The sequence below is a fragment of the Scleropages formosus genome, chromosome 13 (genome assembly GCF_900964775.1).
Source record: "Scleropages formosus chromosome 13, fSclFor1.1, whole genome shotgun sequence".
Taxonomy (NCBI): domain Eukaryota; kingdom Metazoa; phylum Chordata; class Actinopteri; order Osteoglossiformes; family Osteoglossidae; genus Scleropages; species Scleropages formosus.
In genome coordinates this window covers 9,232,156-9,249,160 of record NC_041818.1, presented here as the reverse complement: position 1 = coordinate 9,249,160, position 17,005 = coordinate 9,232,156, and the positions used below count along the sequence as shown (strand labels likewise).

Genomic DNA, 17,005 nt, shown 5'->3' with positions numbered 1-17,005 from the left:
GGTGGAGACTGACTCACTCTCGTCACCTAAAAACACAGCAGCCCAGAAACGTATAGCGACCAGCGGCCAACGAGCAGCGAAATGTGAACGACGGCTGTTTTAATCGAACCCCTGGCCCGCAGTAGAGTCTCCTGGGGGATGCTTTGGCTGTATTAATGTTCCCATCTCTGTGAGCATGCAGAGAGATGCAGGCACCCAGTGAAACAGACATAGCCTGGCGCAGACTGACATCAAGACCGTGGTCTAGGAAGGGGGGGGGGGGGGCATGTATGCTGTCCTCAGCCCAGAGCTCAGATCCCCTCGGGCAACGTCTCCTCTGAGTCGTCCTCTCCTCCTTACATCCTGCGCTCCTCTCATCCCCTCTCACTCCCTCAAGCTAGTGCTGCTTCAGGCTTTTCAACTGCCCCCTACTCCTCCCCGTCTCCCTCCCTCCCTTGCCCGCCCGCCCGCTCGCTCGCTCGCTCACCAGCTCGCCCGCGCTCCCTCTCCCTCCTTCAGTCAGTGTCGAGGATGCACACAGCGCGCTCACACTTCCACGCTCCCTGCACCAAGCACCAAAGACAGCAGACACACAGAGCGAAGCGGGAAAAGAAGAACGGGGAAATCGCCAAGTAAAGCATCGATCGGAGGAGAAGGAAAGAGCCACGCAAGGGTACGAGGACCGCCGGAGACATCAGAAGGACAGCAGCTCTGGCGTGCACTTTGCTCTCTTCTCTCCACAGCTCATAGTGGGAATGGAAGGACACGTAAGCGGTGTGGTGCAGATGAAGCGAGAGATGGGCGAAGAACGCGACTGAAGTGGGCTCTACCTTGGTAAAGAGCAGCAAAGCTGGCGGGAGAGAGAGACTCCGAGTGTGGGGGGGAGGGGGGCGTGGGAGAGGGTCGCATCTTTTCTGGGTGGAACATCTGCCCATATCAAAGGAGGACGTGATCAACCGACTGCCCGAGCGAGGCTATTAGGTTTGTGGACATGTGTTTTTTCTCCGTGTGCCGTGTTGTGTGAAGGACAGAGCGCTGGGGGGTGTTTGGGGGGGGCTCAACATTCACAAATCTAAAGCGAAGGGCAGGAGAAGGAATGTGGTCAATAGTGTTTTGGATGACAGGTTAATGGCAACAAGCAGCAGAGCGAAAGCCGCAGCCGTGTTATTTTAACAAAACACTTAATGTATACGGCACGCAAGCATGACATCCACCACCGACTTCCCCCAGACACACACCCTCACACACACAAAGAAATGCATAATTAGATTGCTCAGTGACAGGTGTGGGCTTTGGGGACATTCAGGCAATAGTGTCTGATAGATTAGTGAGGTGGACAGTTGGTCCAGCTGTTGACGAAGTAGTCTACACACTGTCCAGCAGGCTTGCATGTGCCCCCTCCAACACACACACACACACACACACACACACACACACACACACACATTCCATACCTGCATCCGAGGACCAAGTATGGAGAAAAATGGTGCATGCCGAGTTAGAGAGAGGGAAGGTGATGCGCCACTGTGGACAAGTGGACACACACAGGTGACAGGATGGGGACAGTAGGACAGAAAAGAAGCTCAGGCTTTCAGTCAGCGGTGGGCTGTAACAAGCAGCATGCTGCCGTGTTTATGTTGCAGGAGCGCCACCAACGGCGCCGTGTCCCACAAGCCCTCTACCGCATCTCCATCCAGCAAATCCCCCGCAGGAGGGGAGAGTGCCTGGGACCGTCCACCGGGGTCCTCAAGGAAACCGGTGCAGATGCGGCAGGGCGCGACCGCTGCTAGGCAGACGGAGACTGCAGCACTTCGCACACAGCCACCTGGACTTGCCACCCCGCAGAGAGGCTGCGAGGCAAGGAGTCTCCCCCGAGGCGAGGGGATCAAAGGTCTAACGGGGCACGACGAGGGCAGGGGCTGATGACGGTGCCAGGGAGGTGGACAAGAGGAGGCTGGAGGGTGGAGGAACGTGATCCCTGGGCCCCTTGGCACGGTGGCCTGAGTGCACCGCCCACGACCACAGCACTATTTGTGCGCTGAAGGAGAGCGCGGGAAGTGTGGCGACACCTCCACCTGAGGCACCAGCAACTCTTTCAACAACGTGCCAAGATTTCTCCTTCTTCCGAACTCCCTCCTCCTCAGTCGAGCACAGCGGATACAAACAGCTCAGCCCCCGGTTTACACCTCGCCGATGAACACGCATCTGCCGCTTGCGCACAGAGGGAGGGACCACTGAGCTCCCCATCCACACGCACTCGCACGCATCAACAGCTTGCACCCGTGGATGCCTGCCTCGACACGCACCGCCTGCCATGTGGAGCTGATTCGAACCCTCGGCCGACACAGACACTGAAGGTATAGTGCACGGGCTGTCTCCTCCCTCTGTACGCCTCCTGTCTGACAGCATACGGAGCGGTGCGCCCCCACACCCACACACACGTATAAAGACCACCACACTCTCCTACAGTAACACACATATGCAGTCATGCATTCCACCACCGACACATATCCCACTCTGCCAGGAAGCTCAGGAACACACACCTTGGGTACAAAAAGTCACAAACCCACACAAACCCAACACATACAGTTTTCATGTAAACAGTCAAAGACACAAATAAGATACAGCCACCAAATGAAGGTGCTACACACACTCATACACCCTGACAGAGGTGGGAAGACACAGACAACGAGAGGGACAGAATTTCAGAGGTCTTGTCTTTTTCCACATCCGTGTCTTTCCAACAAGCATGTCCACATAGCAGTACCGCTCAGTGAGAACGGCCACAGCAGCGTGTGTACGGAAACGCGTCAACGAAGTGGTGTTGGACAGGGCCGGCACAGCCACATGAGTATGTGTCACAGTTTCATTCATCCGCAGGGATGCTTAATGGTACAGGGCAGCACAGATGGGGAAGACAACAGAGAGACGTGCGTGTGCTTATACACACATACCTGGGCCGTGGAAAACAGGCAGGCCACCCCCACCAATCTAGAATAAAAACGTGTGTCTATTTGTCCATCCAATGGCTAGAGAAATGTGAACCTTATCCCCCTGTATCATTCAGCGCTTCAGGGTGTGTGGGCTTTGAGTCAAAATGCTGGACGTTACCGAGAGTAGACCGGCCGATGTGTGCATCATGGGATGCGTTCTGCTCCTCCCCCACCCCCAGTACCTCCCTGCGGTATGTAAATGTAATGATAAGCTAATTACGTGTTGCCGGCCTGCTGCTGATGAACAGCACAATGTGGCGTGTGAGAACAAACTGTGCGGAAAGCACACAGATGTGAGCGTCAGAGACCAGACAGGGGAGGAGTGCTTACTGTGTTTACTGGTGCTATGGGTATGCACTTTGCTCCTCCTGTGGAGCTCTGTGTGTGTGTCGCTCTCTCTGACCCGTGTAACACAGTGCCGATGCTACTTTACTGCCTGCAAGCGTGTGAGTGCACGAGGTCCAAATCTACCCCTACCAGTTCGAGCAGAGGAGTGAGAGAGATGGGCAAATGAAGGTGCTGGTCAATCGATTGAAAATAATATGGCCTGAGGGGCCCCTTTCACAGACATGTCGAGGCAGGCCAAGTGGAGCCAAGCCAAGCCGAGCCACGGCAGGCTAAGTGGATCTGGGCTGAGCCGAGCCGAGCCATGTCCACTGCGGGTGAAATGGGGCCAGGTCAAGCCGAGCTGTACTGAAACCGACTGTACTGTACCGTCCGTCAGCTCCATTCCATTCGCAGAACAGTGGCCTCAGCCCGTCCAGTGTCTATTCCCTGCAAACCTATACAAGCCCCCTCAGTCAGTGACTCCATCGATCACAGACACCCCCCCACCCTCCTTCACACAAGACAGAGCGTGCAACACCTCAAACCCGTAGCAGAAGGAAGGTGATGAATGGGCGTCAATCAGATCCCCATGCATCAAGCAGTTTTTGGCAGACATCCCGGACCCTGATGCTGTGTGTGTGGGGTGCTCAGTGGTCCTCGGGAGGGCTGAGAGAGAGCAGTACAGAGCTGGAAAGTGATGCTTGGTAGATGCATGTAATACTAGTGCTGTGCACCATCTGAACCCTCACGACACCCTTTTATACTGCTTGATTCCTTGGCGAAGGTTTTCATTCTGAGCCTAACGGAACCACTCCATATTCACAACGTCTGGTACAGAGCACAACAGCAACACCTCTTGTCGTGAACCAGGTCTCCTGGTATCAGCTTAGTGCCTGTGAAAACAGGTTGTTTTGTAGCCATACACTGAAACGCCTCTGCGGTTACCGAAAGGTTCAAAACACCAGTGTGTTTGTAGGTTGTCGTTAACAAACAAGTGTAGTAGTAAACTGCTTTTTATACAGTAGTGAGGCGATAGACAGGAACAGGAAGGCCACTGTGCCACTGCTCCCCAGGGACTCACCCCACCGCAGCGGAACCCCACAGCCCAGCTACAGAGCCTGGAACCCAAGACAGGGACTGTCCTCTGACTCCCACTGGCAGCTCAGCTACAGAGTAGCACAACATGAGGAGAAGTAAAACAGAGAGGCTGGAGAGAATGAAGAAACAGGAGGGAGGAAAGGGGGATGGAGGGAAAGAGTAGGACACACAGCACTGGAAATACAGAGAACACTGAGGAGGGCAAAAATTAAGTGTATTCGGGGAGTCTGACTGAAAATGTCTTCTTGATCACATCCAAAAGCATGCATGGTGTAACTTGCATAGTTTAAGGCATCAGAGGCATTCTCTTCCTCTGCGACTTGCTTACTTTCTTTTTTGGGGGGCTCATTTGCCAGTTCGTCCTAATAGGTGCACTAGGCCCTGAGGAGCACTGAGGAACACCCCGGTCGGTATCAGTTAAGTGGACCTGTCAGCCTCGATCAGCCTTGTGCCAATGATCCACCTGCGTAAAGCCCTGCTGACCAAACAGCAAAGACATCAGAAAGCCCCAAACACAGGAGCACTAAACTTAATCTCACCTGCCACATAATTATGACAAAGAGCTCCAAGACTGGGGCCAGCCGCTCCAGCCAAGGACAAACGGGAGAATGTAACTCAATCCCCAGGGATCGAAGCCAGCAGCCCGCTGGCGGCGGCGCTCTGCAAAGAGCCGCGGACTGGAGTGCCAGGAGACTTCCTACAGTGGGCACCCTTTATGATCTCTGCCGGAAGCACACGCCGAATCACTTCTCCAGCCTCTCCTGTATTCCTGGACCCCTGACCGGGCTCTTTAAGTGCCGTTCTTTTAAGCCCCCTACATGGAAGTCTTCTCATCATCCTGCTTAGGGTCCCTGCTGGGACCTGGAGGAGAGCTATTTCCTGCAGGCACTCTCTTCATTCTGCTACACACACCCCAATCAGTTAATATCTGTCTGGTGTCACATCCTTTCCACTTTCAATAAAGCCTTTGGGCTTATTCAGCCCCTGATGAGGTTACATGTACCCATGAGAACCCTGATGCTCTGAGTACAAAATCACTGTGCAAGGAGATGCAGAAAAGGTTGCTACCTGTTTGCTGTGGTACCCCATCATTCAGGAATCCCCACTGGCACTTTCAACGAAGCTACAAATGAACCTGTTGAAGGGCAGTTGCTTGGTCACTACAGCCCCTGCATCCCAGCAACTTACAGGGGGAGTCCAGCCACATCACTGGGTCACATAACTGGGGACCCCTTCAATGCCCACTAAGCAGATGCTCACCACCCCCCCCGATAGCGAAGCAGAACCTCGCTGAATGGCTGCCAGAAGAGAACAGACATCTGCAAATCCCAGAGTGGGACCTCCTCCAGCTGTGAGAGGGATCGGTACCTGGGTGTGGGGGGTAGGCAGTTAGGCAGTGACAGTCTCCTCAGAGTGTTGGCTGGAGGAGAAGTACACACATTTGGAACTTTATGTAAAACACATAGAGCACACTTACACTTATTTACAGAGGTTAGAGCTGTGCCTTGTAGTCAAAGGAGCCAGATTCATACCTCACTTCTTGCTGAAATACCCTTGAAACAGATAGTTACCCTTAACAACCCAGTAAAAATGACCCCGCTGCATGAATGGTTAAGTGCAAGTAGCTTAACTGTATAATTTGCTTTGGAGAAAAGCATTAGCTAAATGAATAAATATAAATGCAAAAACTTCAAACACACCACTGATTCTCTCAATTTACAGCACTGACCTCTACATCCCATTCCCAGTGTTGGTCTCCCTTACCAGACCATACACTATGGTGTGTATGCAGTGTGTAAAATTCCTCCTCCTTGTTGTCTCCACCTCTTCAAGACTCCTGTCAATTGCTCGGAGTCTGAACGACTGACAAATATATTCCTCAACACCTTTACTGTACACAAGCGCTGGTCTTTACAATGTAAATATACGAACGGCATGTCGACGTTCCCCGCCTCCGTATCTCGTTCCTTGTGTGCCAAGGATCTCCTGGTCTCGCCACTAACACTCTGACTTGTGCTTCTGACAGGAGAACCTAGCATCCATTAGGCAGAAAAAAGTGGCAGTGTGTGATGTGTTTCTTTAGACTGAAAGGGAAGGCTGCTCACAAACGAGAGAACAGCGTGTTTAGGTGCATGAGTGGGAGTATGTATGAGGATGTGTTTTCCTGTACCCGTGGAGTAGATGCACTCGCAGGAGCATAAATACATTAAAAGGTAAATTCCTTTTTGATGAAAATGCCTTGGAAACTAATAATGACAAAACAGCTTCTATTTTTCTAATGTATAAGCTGTGTTTTGAGTTGGTACGACTTGATTAATAATTCAGGGACTGTCCATATGAAGCCAATACATGCAGCGGGCAGGCCAAAGGGTGCAAAGGCTGTGGTCCACATGCAGTCGTGAGGGAGTGCAAGTTCTGCAAACAGAGGAGGAATTTCCAGGCCATCCATTTCAACAATTTTTTTAGTCTGTAGAAATCGCATTAATGTTGCAGTAAGATATATCATTAACCACCAATTGCCTTCATTGTCATTAACCGGAGCAAAGAATTTGTTGACTCCAAAAATGTGCCCAGAGGTGATTTAGTGAAATTAAGGTGCTTGATCTACAGTTACCAGCTTACTTAGCACATTTGGAAACACCAGGAGAGGCTGGATTGTTTTTGTAGTTCCCTTGAAGTTGATCTGTCTCCCCCACTGACTACTCTCTCACTTTGTAGCTGCAAATCCGATATCCAGGGTATTACCAGAAAAGAACAGACGCTACGAACAGAACTTTCTCGAATACAGAGGGCGAAGGCAGAGAGAAAAGTAGAATGGCTAAGTCTCACAAGATGACGGGAGTCTCCTGTTGAAGTGTAGATAAAGATTCCTGGTGTTCCACAGGGATCAGTCAGTAACCCTGCAACACAACACGCATGCAAAGGAGGGTGGACTAAGATTTAATCCCAGCAAAGACACACAGAATAGATAGACAAATTAAGGCTCAAAACAGAGATGTGGAAACACACCACACACTTGCACACTTGTGCACACGCGCGCACCGCACACGTGCAGAGCAGCTACGGATGCAGGGAACTTGATGTCACCATGGCCACACTTTAAACAGATGCAAAGTCACACACACGTACGAACGCTCATTTTGGCAAGGCCGTTGCAGCCGAGACAAGCGGAGGGCAGCAGCTGTGGGCGCCGATCGCAGTAAAGAGTAACACAGGCATGTATAGCAGGGAGCGCTATTCATCTCAGTAGTTTGGATCGATGAAAGAGGGAGACAGATTTGTTTCTGCTGCTGCACTCTCCAGTGGTATCTGGTTGCACAATGAAACGAGGGCAGGGTGGGGTGGGTTGCAGGGGAGGGTAGCGACGGCTTCCTCTGTGACTGGTGTTACGTCACAAGTAGGTTGTTTCAAGGGTAGCCTAGATCCAATGGGAAGACTGAGAAAACACTGGGCAAGAGGAGGTGGCAAGGATGGGAGAGAGGTCAGGTGTGGGGAGATGAAAGGCAAAAGTAACAGGAGAGTGCTCGACAGGGGGGTGTGATGAGATGGAAGGCAGTGACAAAGACGCTGGGTGATGGGTGCGAGACGGAGGATAAGCCGGAGGCACGATTAAGATCTTTCCTGAGCTTTTTATGTGGCTTAGTCTTTCAAGCCAGTGATTTTGGGGGATTTTTGGAGCTTGTTGCACATCTCAGCAGGAGCCTCCCACACTAACCCATAGGATCCTCATCACCCACAACCCCAGCTCCGCCACTTACACCCGCCATCTCAAACTAGTTCCTCCTCCACTTTCCCCATCCATCCCACACTGAGTCACCCCTATCAGTTTTTCTCCATCCATCCATCACCATCCTCTCCTCATATTTCCTCCTCTATCTCCTCCACACGTATCTCTCTTTCTCACGCTGTCGTTGCAGTTATTTCTGAGAGGTTACTTGCTGGTTCAGTGCTTTGGATTGTAACACATCCCCCACTGCTCCCACACATCTTCCCGCGAATGACCCGTGCTTCCTAGGGTGATGGGGGATTCTGGTCCACTAACCCTCCCAGGTAGGGATCCTGTGGTGCTCACCACAGTGATGCTGTGGAGCTCTGGACTGAAGTTCATGTGCTGTGCTAGCACACAACTATTTTATGCACTGCAAAGCATGAAGTATTGGGCACCACAGGGGGACAGTAGCACAGTGCATTAATACTGCACACTAGACTGGACTTCCTTACACATGGACAGACACACGTAAACAAAAACACACACACACACACACACAGTCAGGGGTAACCCGTGTTATTGTGACTCTGCTCATTCTGGAAAAATGATGGAAATCAATACTCCGGAGAATAACTTCACACACTCTTATGAGAGGAATGCGAAAATCTTGCATATCAATCTAACATTTCTCCCATTTTCTGTCTGCCCCAGGTCTGTGGATAACCCCTTTTACCATGCCACAAACCTCACCCCAACACCCATCCCAGAAATGGTACCCATCCCTTACAGAGCTGCAGCATCCAACAAAGAAAAACCAAGACCCCTCGCTTTCTCAGCATCCTGATCTGAATCTCACGGGTCACAACCGAACTCTACAACAGCCACCCTTGAAGGTACAAGTCCAGTTCTGCCCCTCCTCCGTGGCATGTGGCTCCACTCCGCTTTCCATTCATTGGCTCACCTTGGTCACCTGTGCTTGCCTGCTTCCCACTTTATGGGGGCGAATCCCAGGTGTACTGGCAGGTGAGACCTGGGGGATGGTGTCCACGTGTCCATTCCACTGCGTGTGCAGGAACCTCTCCGAGTCGCTGAGCACTCTCTGTGCAGACAAGGGACTTCTATTCGTGCCTCCCAACATCGACCGTCGCACCGTGGAGCTACGGCTGGCCGACAACTTCATCCGTGAGGTAGGCGGGGATGACTTTGCCAATATGTCCGGGCTGGTAGACCTGACGTTGTCCCGCAACACGATCCATGCCATCCGGCCAATGGCCTTTGCTGACCTTGAGAGCCTGCGCTCGCTGCACCTGGACAGCAACAGGCTGATAACAGTAGGGCCACGTGACCTGGCTGGATTGCCAAACCTGCAGCACCTCATCCTCAACAACAACCAGCTGACCGATGTATCCTCTGAGGCCTTCGATGACTTTCTGCTCACGCTGGAAGACCTGGACCTGTCTTACAATAACCTGCGGAGCGTGCCCTGGGAGGCCATCCAGAACATGGCAAGTCTCCATACGCTTCACCTGGACCACAACCTCATTGACCACATCATGGAGGGTTCATTTGGGGAGATGTACAAACTTGCCAGACTGGATATGACATCAAACCGACTGCAGACATTGCCCCCTGACCCCCTTTTTGCCCGCTCACAGACTGGAGTAATCAGCCCCACCCCCTACAATTCTGTGGTCAGCCTAAACTTTGGCGGGAACCCACTGCACTGCAACTGTGAGCTGCTCTGGCTGCGGCGGCTGGTGCGCACTGATGACATGGAGACCTGTGCCACACCTGCACACCTAGCAGGACGTTATTTCTGGTCCATCCCTGAGGAGGAGTTCACCTGCGAGCCACCACTGATCACCCGTCACACCCACAAGCTCTGGGTGCTGGAGGGCCAGCGAGCCACACTGAAGTGCCGAGCCATCGGAGACCCCGAGCCGGTCATCCACTGGGTGTCACCTGACGACCGCATAGTGGCCAACACTAGCCGGACGCAGTCGTACCGAAACGGCACGCTAGATTTGCTGGTGACAAGAGCACGAGATGACGGGGCCTACACCTGCATCGCCATCAATGCTGCTGGTGAGGCCACCGCCCTGGTAGATCTTAAGATTATCCCTCTCCCTCACCGTGGGAACGGCACCATTCCCTTAGTGAATGGACGTGATCCTGGCTCCTCCGACATCACCACAGGGAAGTCTGGGGTCGGTGGCACAGGGGGCAGTGGTGGGGAGGCTGCAGGTGAGGAGGAGGAGGAGGAAGAGGACATAGAGGAAGGCACTGCAGGAAGCGGTGAACCCATGGTGGGGGTCGCAGGAGTCACATCCACCACAGCGCAGGTGCGCTGGGACAAGGACTCTGACTACACGGTGTGGATGTACCAGATTCAGTACAACTGTACGGCCGATGAGACATTGGTGTACAGGTGAGTCAAACCCGCCGAGGACTACGTCACTTGCAGACACACCTGAGTGTGCCGCTAAAGCACTGCAAGAGTGAAGTTCTTCATCACTTAGTGGAGCGGGGAGTGCACAGAGCCAGATACAATAGAGAAGTTCAGAGGGAAGATACTCATGTAGCTCATTTCTCCTCAAAGTAAAGCACTGGCAGAATCAATACAAACATAATAATTTGGCAGTTTCCATCGTACAAAGACCATCTGTCTTTGTGGTACGACCTGCTCTGAAGTAGCCATTTATGCAGAGCTGGATGGTTGAGAGCGGCCCGAGCATCAGATGTGAAGGTGTGTAACACAAACTAAACCGCTGAGCAGTGGTTGGAACTGTACATAGACATCCGCATGCAGTTTTGTTGACTGTCCAACAGCACATCGTCTTCACTGTTGTGAGGAAACAGTGAGTTCGAGAAGAGGCAGAGCGCTGCCATGAGGAAGGATCAGAGGAGGTGTCTCACCTCCTCAATACAGTGGTGGAGGAGGGGCCAGCAGGGGGAGAGGAGGAGGAGGAGGACAGCAGAGGGGACACAGACAGAGAGAGAGTTTGACAGAGGACTCTGGGGTAAGAATAATGAAGTCCCTAAATGAGTCTAAACTGCAGAGCCAATACGTGTGTCACAACCTATCCTGGTGACGGAAACAGAGTCAGCAGGGAAACAAAGAGGGACAGAGGTGGTGGGGGGTGGAAGAGGGCGGCTGGCTGCCGTCTTTCTGCTTGCCACAACACGCTTCGCTGCACCCTTCTCCTCCTACGTCGCTTGTCCAATCTGGGGCTGTGGCTTGTTGTTTAAAGGGACCAGACCAACACTACCCATTCATGAAAGTTGCTGGGCACCCAGAGATCAACACATGAGGATGTCCCACAGGGCAGGAAGGCAGTGTATGAACATGGGACAAAGGACAGACACAAACAAGTTAAGGTAAAGGCCAAGATGCTGGTTTAGAGAAGGAGGATGTTCTTCAACAGAATCACAATCTGTGGGAAGAAAAAACGTAGATGACAGAAGGATCACCTCGGACATGTGTGACTCCTTCCTTCATCCATTCGCTCACCCCATACCGTATTGATCCCACTGTCCCTGTGGACAAAATTCCTGTCATTACTACATCAGCAGCCTTGCAGTCAAACACACACCCAGTCACGGTGCAAAAAGCAGAGAGGTGCTGGCTAGCGGCATTGCATGCTCTGAGGTGGCCTCACACATATTTTCATACATAAGACATACGTACATAATACACACGTACACCCTACATACCGAATTACACCTCTCTTTCATTTTAACAGCTGCTGCTTAAACGACACATCAAAACTGGGCTGATCTGAAACGATAATGTACAGGAATGAAACACAAAGTGACCTTGGTCCCCTGCTCAAAATTTTGAGTGAGCAGCACTTAGCTACAACCTCAAAGACAAAATTACTCAGGCATGGAAACAGAAGGGGGAGGGGTGAAATGAGTGTGAAGGAGGGATGGAAAGAAAAGTAATTAAGCAGTATATGAATACGAAGCAGCAGTGGGAGGGGGCTACCGGCTGGGGGAGGAGAGGTTTAATGATGGGGGTGAAATGGGATTTTGAAATGGCACTCTGTCTTAGAGAACATGCAATTATGTTTCGATGACAAACTGGGATTCGTGCAGCACCAGCCGCTATGTTTTCATTATGTTCTATACATATTTATATCGAAATGCCGACAATGTCCTCTGTACCGGGGTAAGTGTAGCATTTCAGATCACTAAGTGGTTTTGAGCGAAAAACTGTTTCCCAAATGTTGCAGACAATGAGACAGTAAAAGGCAATGATAAGATTAAGCTTGGCTAAATAGCAGAGCATCTGAATAAGAAAGAGTCCCCCTAATCTGCCCTCGCCTCTCACTCTCTCTCCACAAACATTTCCTCCTCCATTGCGAGTTATTCACTTAATCGTTCTTTGGTGCTATTTCTTCAAATCAGTAATTCTATTCCTGTTCAGCGTTTCAGCTAATTTATTCTTAATTATGAGCTATTTACAACTTTTTTTTGCAGAAATCCACTTCGCTCTTTTATGCTTCTCTGCTTAATTGGACCATTTTGCCTCTCTAACTCCCTCTTTAATCCTTTCACCGAGCGGTGCATCTCGTTTTCTTCTGTCCCTCTCTGACAGGATCCTGCCTTCCACCAGTGACAGCTTCCTGTTAAAAAACCTTGTCTCTGGAGCAGACTACAACCTGTGCGTCCTTGCCATCTTTGATGACACAGTCACTTCCCTGGCAGCCACCAAAGTCCTGGGCTGCGCCCAATTCAGCACCAAGGATGATTACCCAGAGTGCCACTCGCTGCAGGCGCACTTCCTTGGTGGTACCTTAACCCTCATGGTGGGCGGGGTGGTGGTGGTAACGCTGCTGGTGTTTACAGTCGCCATGATGGTCCGACATCGTGTGTGCAGCGGGCAAGGCAGGCATCATGATGACCGCGAAGAGGCAGGCTGTGCCGGTTCTGCCACGCCTCCGCTGTTGGCCAAGGGAACCAATGTGTACTCTCAAACCAATGGAAGTGGCAGTGTGATGATGGTCGTCATGCCCAATGGACTTTTACCTCAGCAGCAGGGAACAAGAGGGGCAGCTCCAAAGGTCAAACCCAAAACCCTCCCAAAGCCCAAGTTCATCCCAGAACAGTTTCGTGGCGGTGGTGAAAGCAGTGCCAGCTTAACAGTGGCCGTGTCAGAGAAACACCTCCCTCCTTACAGTCCCAAGGCTGAGAGCAGAGCCATGTACTACACCCCCTCTGGAGCTGCCTCCACACTGCCACGCCAACTCAAAATGAGGTGTGCTGCAGAGGGGGACATGGATAAGAGGGGCACCATGAAGTCCCCTCACACAAAAAAGTACGATGAGGAGGCTGTGTGGAGGCCAAGTTCAGGTAGGGGCGTGGTGGTGAAGCGGGGCGGAGGGGACAACTGGAGGTCCTCCCGTGCCTACCAGAGTCCGCCCCCAAGAAGTCCTACCCCAAGCCCAAAATCCATGGCACTGAGAGCAAAGCGCAGCTCCTCCTTAGACATGGGCGAGATTGCCACCACCACCTGCTACAGCTATGCCAAGCGGCTCAGTGTAATTTGGACGCGGCGGAGCCAGTCTGTCCACGGCATGCTGGTGCAGTGCGCATCAGCCACCAGCAGCACCTCCTCCTCCACCACGGACAGTCAGAGCCATCGTGTCCCCAGCTATCTACACGCCTATAACACCACCAACTCCAACTCCAACACAGGCGCCCCCACTGGCGAGGAGGAGCTAGAGGAAAGTGTGGTATAGGTGGGGCACGGCGACAACACAGGACGAGGATGGAGGAGCAGGGAACGCGCACACCAGGAACCATACAGGGGGACGAGGCTGAGAGGACCTCAGAGCTAGCAGTAGACTGAGAAACGTGGAGCTTCGTGGAGTGGCTAGCAAACCTTGTGTCGGATCTGGGGAAGTGGGAAATCAGCAGACAGAGAGTGCAAGAGATGAGACAGCACTACAGGCAGAAATAACAGAAAAAAAAAAAAAAAAAATGAGAAAAGTGTAACGGATAGGCCTGGGTCGCGGGAGTAAGAGCGCCAGAACAATACTCGTGAAGAACAGGATACACATGTAACAGTGCTGAAAACACTCACGGATGGACACTTATGAAAAATGGTCCTTGTGATTACTGTGATTCTAAAAACAGCAAAGGAAATTTCTGTTAAAAGGAAAAAATGAGAAAGGGCATTACAAAGAAACTAGGATGAAATGGAACATTACCTGTCCACCAAAAAGAAGGAAGTGTATTTACAGCTTGGAGCTCCTTAATTACAACAGATCAGCAAAACCTTTACCAACCTAACCTCAAACAAACAGCAAAGAGCACAAAATGAAATGTAATAAAACGTACAAAGGGGAAAAGACTGCAGAAAATCTAAGTACAATTCAGATCCAGTTCATAAGAAAAGGATAGGAAGTAAAAACGAGTGTTTTTAGCACCTAAGGAAGGGGGGACAGGTGTGGCAGGAGGAACCAAAGTGGGTACAACCAGGCCAACCTCTACAGGAAGGGGGCAGAAAACAGAACCAAGCAGTACCCATGAGCTTGGCCACATGAACAGTGTAGGGGATGATAAACACGGTACAGTCAGAATGAGTACAGAGGACGTAGCTGGAGTGCAATGCAGATACATCTGGGATGTGAAACATACCTGACAAAAGAAAATCAAAATGTCCGTGCAACAACGGCTGGGAGAGGATGAGAATCCCGATGTCCTCTGACAATAATGCAGACCCTGTTTTCTCATGCAGGGCAAAGGGATGAAACCTATCACAATGTACGATGCTAATAATTCCTCTGTTCTCTGCTGGAGGCTTCCTCCATACGGAGTAAACACATCAACATTGGCGGAGGCGAGCGAGCATATTGCAAACACTTTACTTAAGGGTGCCGTATGTAACTTGCACAAGGGAGTGTGCGCGAGCGCTGCCGTACGTAACAATATACAGCAGCATGTGTAACTTCCCACCCCGTTAGCATGTGCTCACACTGAGCCTGGCGCACAGTACAACACGCGGCATCCCTGCCGCCAGTACATGACTGCTGGAGGAGGGGTGAGAAATGGCGATGTTGCTGTTAAAGCTTGCTGTGGTGGATGCTGTTAAAGGGTCCTTGTGGAGCGCTTACAAGGACCAATCGCAGTTCACAGAATAATTACGCACCCTTAAGCAAAGTGTAACCCAAAACTTTTCTCAAAGCTTTGGCTTCCTATAGGAATGGTGGCCAACAGCTTACATTTCATTGTTACCCACAAAACATAGCGGAAAATAGAACAAAGAATTATATAATGAATATAATGCAAAAATATGTGGCTGAACACTACATAGAGACACTTTATGGGCTGTTGACGGAAAATGTAATATGTTGTTGATATCTATTTTATGACTATGTTTTTGGACTGACCAGGAGGGGAATAAAGTGCGATTTTGTTGAAATAATCTTCAATAATACAATTTGTACGATCATTGTTACTATGGCTGAGGTAAGATTATTATTCATTTAATCAAACAATTCATAGTAACAATGGTCATACTGATAATTGTTTCTGTTTGATCTTATTTTGCCAAAGTAAATACTGTTACCTTGACTTAATATTCTAATTAAAATATGAAAATTAAAAACAACAAATGACAAAAGATAAATTCAATGTACATTAATTAAATGACACATTTATATGCTAATTACTTTTTTTGGTTGCTCTCCCTGTCACATCTGACCTTCTTCAAACACAACCAAGCCAAATGCAAAGCCCATCACAGACTGGAAGAAAACGGCGAGGTTCAGAGCAGTTGGATCACCGTACTGGCCTCTACTGCAGCTGACATTTTACACTAGTACCACGTAGAGACTGACGTAGTCCTTGTCATCGACACAGTCTTCTTCAGCTGTTGTTGGCGGGCAGTTTACTGTGTCTACATTGTGTTTTGGGGCTGTGTGTGTGTGTGTGTGTGTGTGTGTGTGTGTGTGTGTGTGTGTGTGTGTGTGTGTGTGTGAGAGAGAGAGAGAGAGAGAGAGAGAGAGCGCGCGAGAGAGAGAGAGAAAGAGAGAGAGGGTGGCTGGGCAGAGGCGGAGGCAGGGGGCGGACAGCACTTTCGCGCTGTTTGTTCGTGTGTAGTCGTTATTTGTGTCACGCAGGTGCTTTAGCACAATTTACTGCTGTGCCAATAAAACCTGTTTAAGCTCAATTGATGTAGAATGAGGATAGAGGGAGGGAGCAGGCCAGGGAGCGAGACAAAGTGGTGTTCACCCAGCCCGGCTGAATTCACCGCTCTCGTGCGACCCAACATCATGGGTGCAACCCACACTCACACAGAAACACACCGTAACAGTACACACCACACACACACTTAGGCACCCACCAGCTTCAGAATGCAAACCATCCTTCGCCCACACACCAAACTAAAACACATATTTACAAATCACAAACATGCACGCTAGTTGCACTTTTCTCCTTCTTTCCACGTCAAACCTTCAGCTGCTGTCAGTTCACAGGTAATTTACTCTCATTGAAAAAACAGCGTAAAGCTCAATGGCAAGCAGTAAAAACATAAAAAGTGGGAAATAAATGAGACCTATCGAACACAGCATAAATTTTACGGATGCTGATGTCCGCAAAACAAGCGCAATTTCAGATGACAAGGTACAAGGGATGACACACTGTAGACAGGCTGTTTGATTTGTTATGTCTTTATAGCACACGTATTTATAGAGCAGCGCTGGACTCCTTACAGCTGCAGGAATTCAGTCAATGTATAGATGTGTGATAAAGTGAGCGAGTAAGAGTTAACGCATCGACTGTCCACCCCTCCTTCACTACAAGCCAAACGCTGGCCCAGTTCACCTAATTAGAAAGTACTGATTTGCAGAGACACCTTTCCCATGCACACACACGCATGCACGTGCGT

General features: G+C 50.6%; 2 protein-coding genes across 4 annotated transcripts in view; one reads left to right on the top strand and one right to left on the bottom strand.

Annotated features, from left to right (window-relative positions):
- Window positions 1–17,005, bottom strand: part of pcxb (pyruvate carboxylase b) — a 108,162-nt gene that overhangs the window by 28,970 nt on the left and 62,187 nt on the right. The window lies entirely within an intron of this gene.
- LOC108925399 (leucine-rich repeat and fibronectin type-III domain-containing protein 4) lies at window positions 520–15,603 on the top strand. Of its 2 annotated transcripts, XM_018737270.2 has the most exons (4): window positions 520–960; window positions 1,623–2,336; window positions 8,818–10,534; window positions 12,707–15,603. In XM_018737270.2, the coding sequence occupies exons 3-4, from the start codon at window positions 8,841–8,843 to the stop codon at window positions 13,848–13,850; spliced, it is 2,838 nt and encodes a 945-aa protein (XP_018592786.1). In that variant the 5' UTR covers window positions 520–960; window positions 1,623–2,336; window positions 8,818–8,840; the 3' UTR covers window positions 13,851–15,603. The 2 variants fall into 2 exon arrangements, with proteins under 2 accessions (XP_018592786.1, XP_018592787.1); XM_018737271.2 differs by lacking the exon at window positions 520–960 and having other exon boundaries at window positions 1,570–2,336.

Bases quoted from the DNA above. Each gene is read 5' to 3' on its own strand.
- LOC108925399 (XM_018737270.2), top strand. From the start codon at position 8,841: ATGCCACAAACCTCACCCCAACACCCATCCCAGAAATGGTACCCATCC. The intron at 10,535-12,706 runs GTGAGTCAAACC...CCTCTCTGACAG, and splicing joins GATGAGACATTGGTGTACAG to GATCCTGCCTTCCACCAGTG.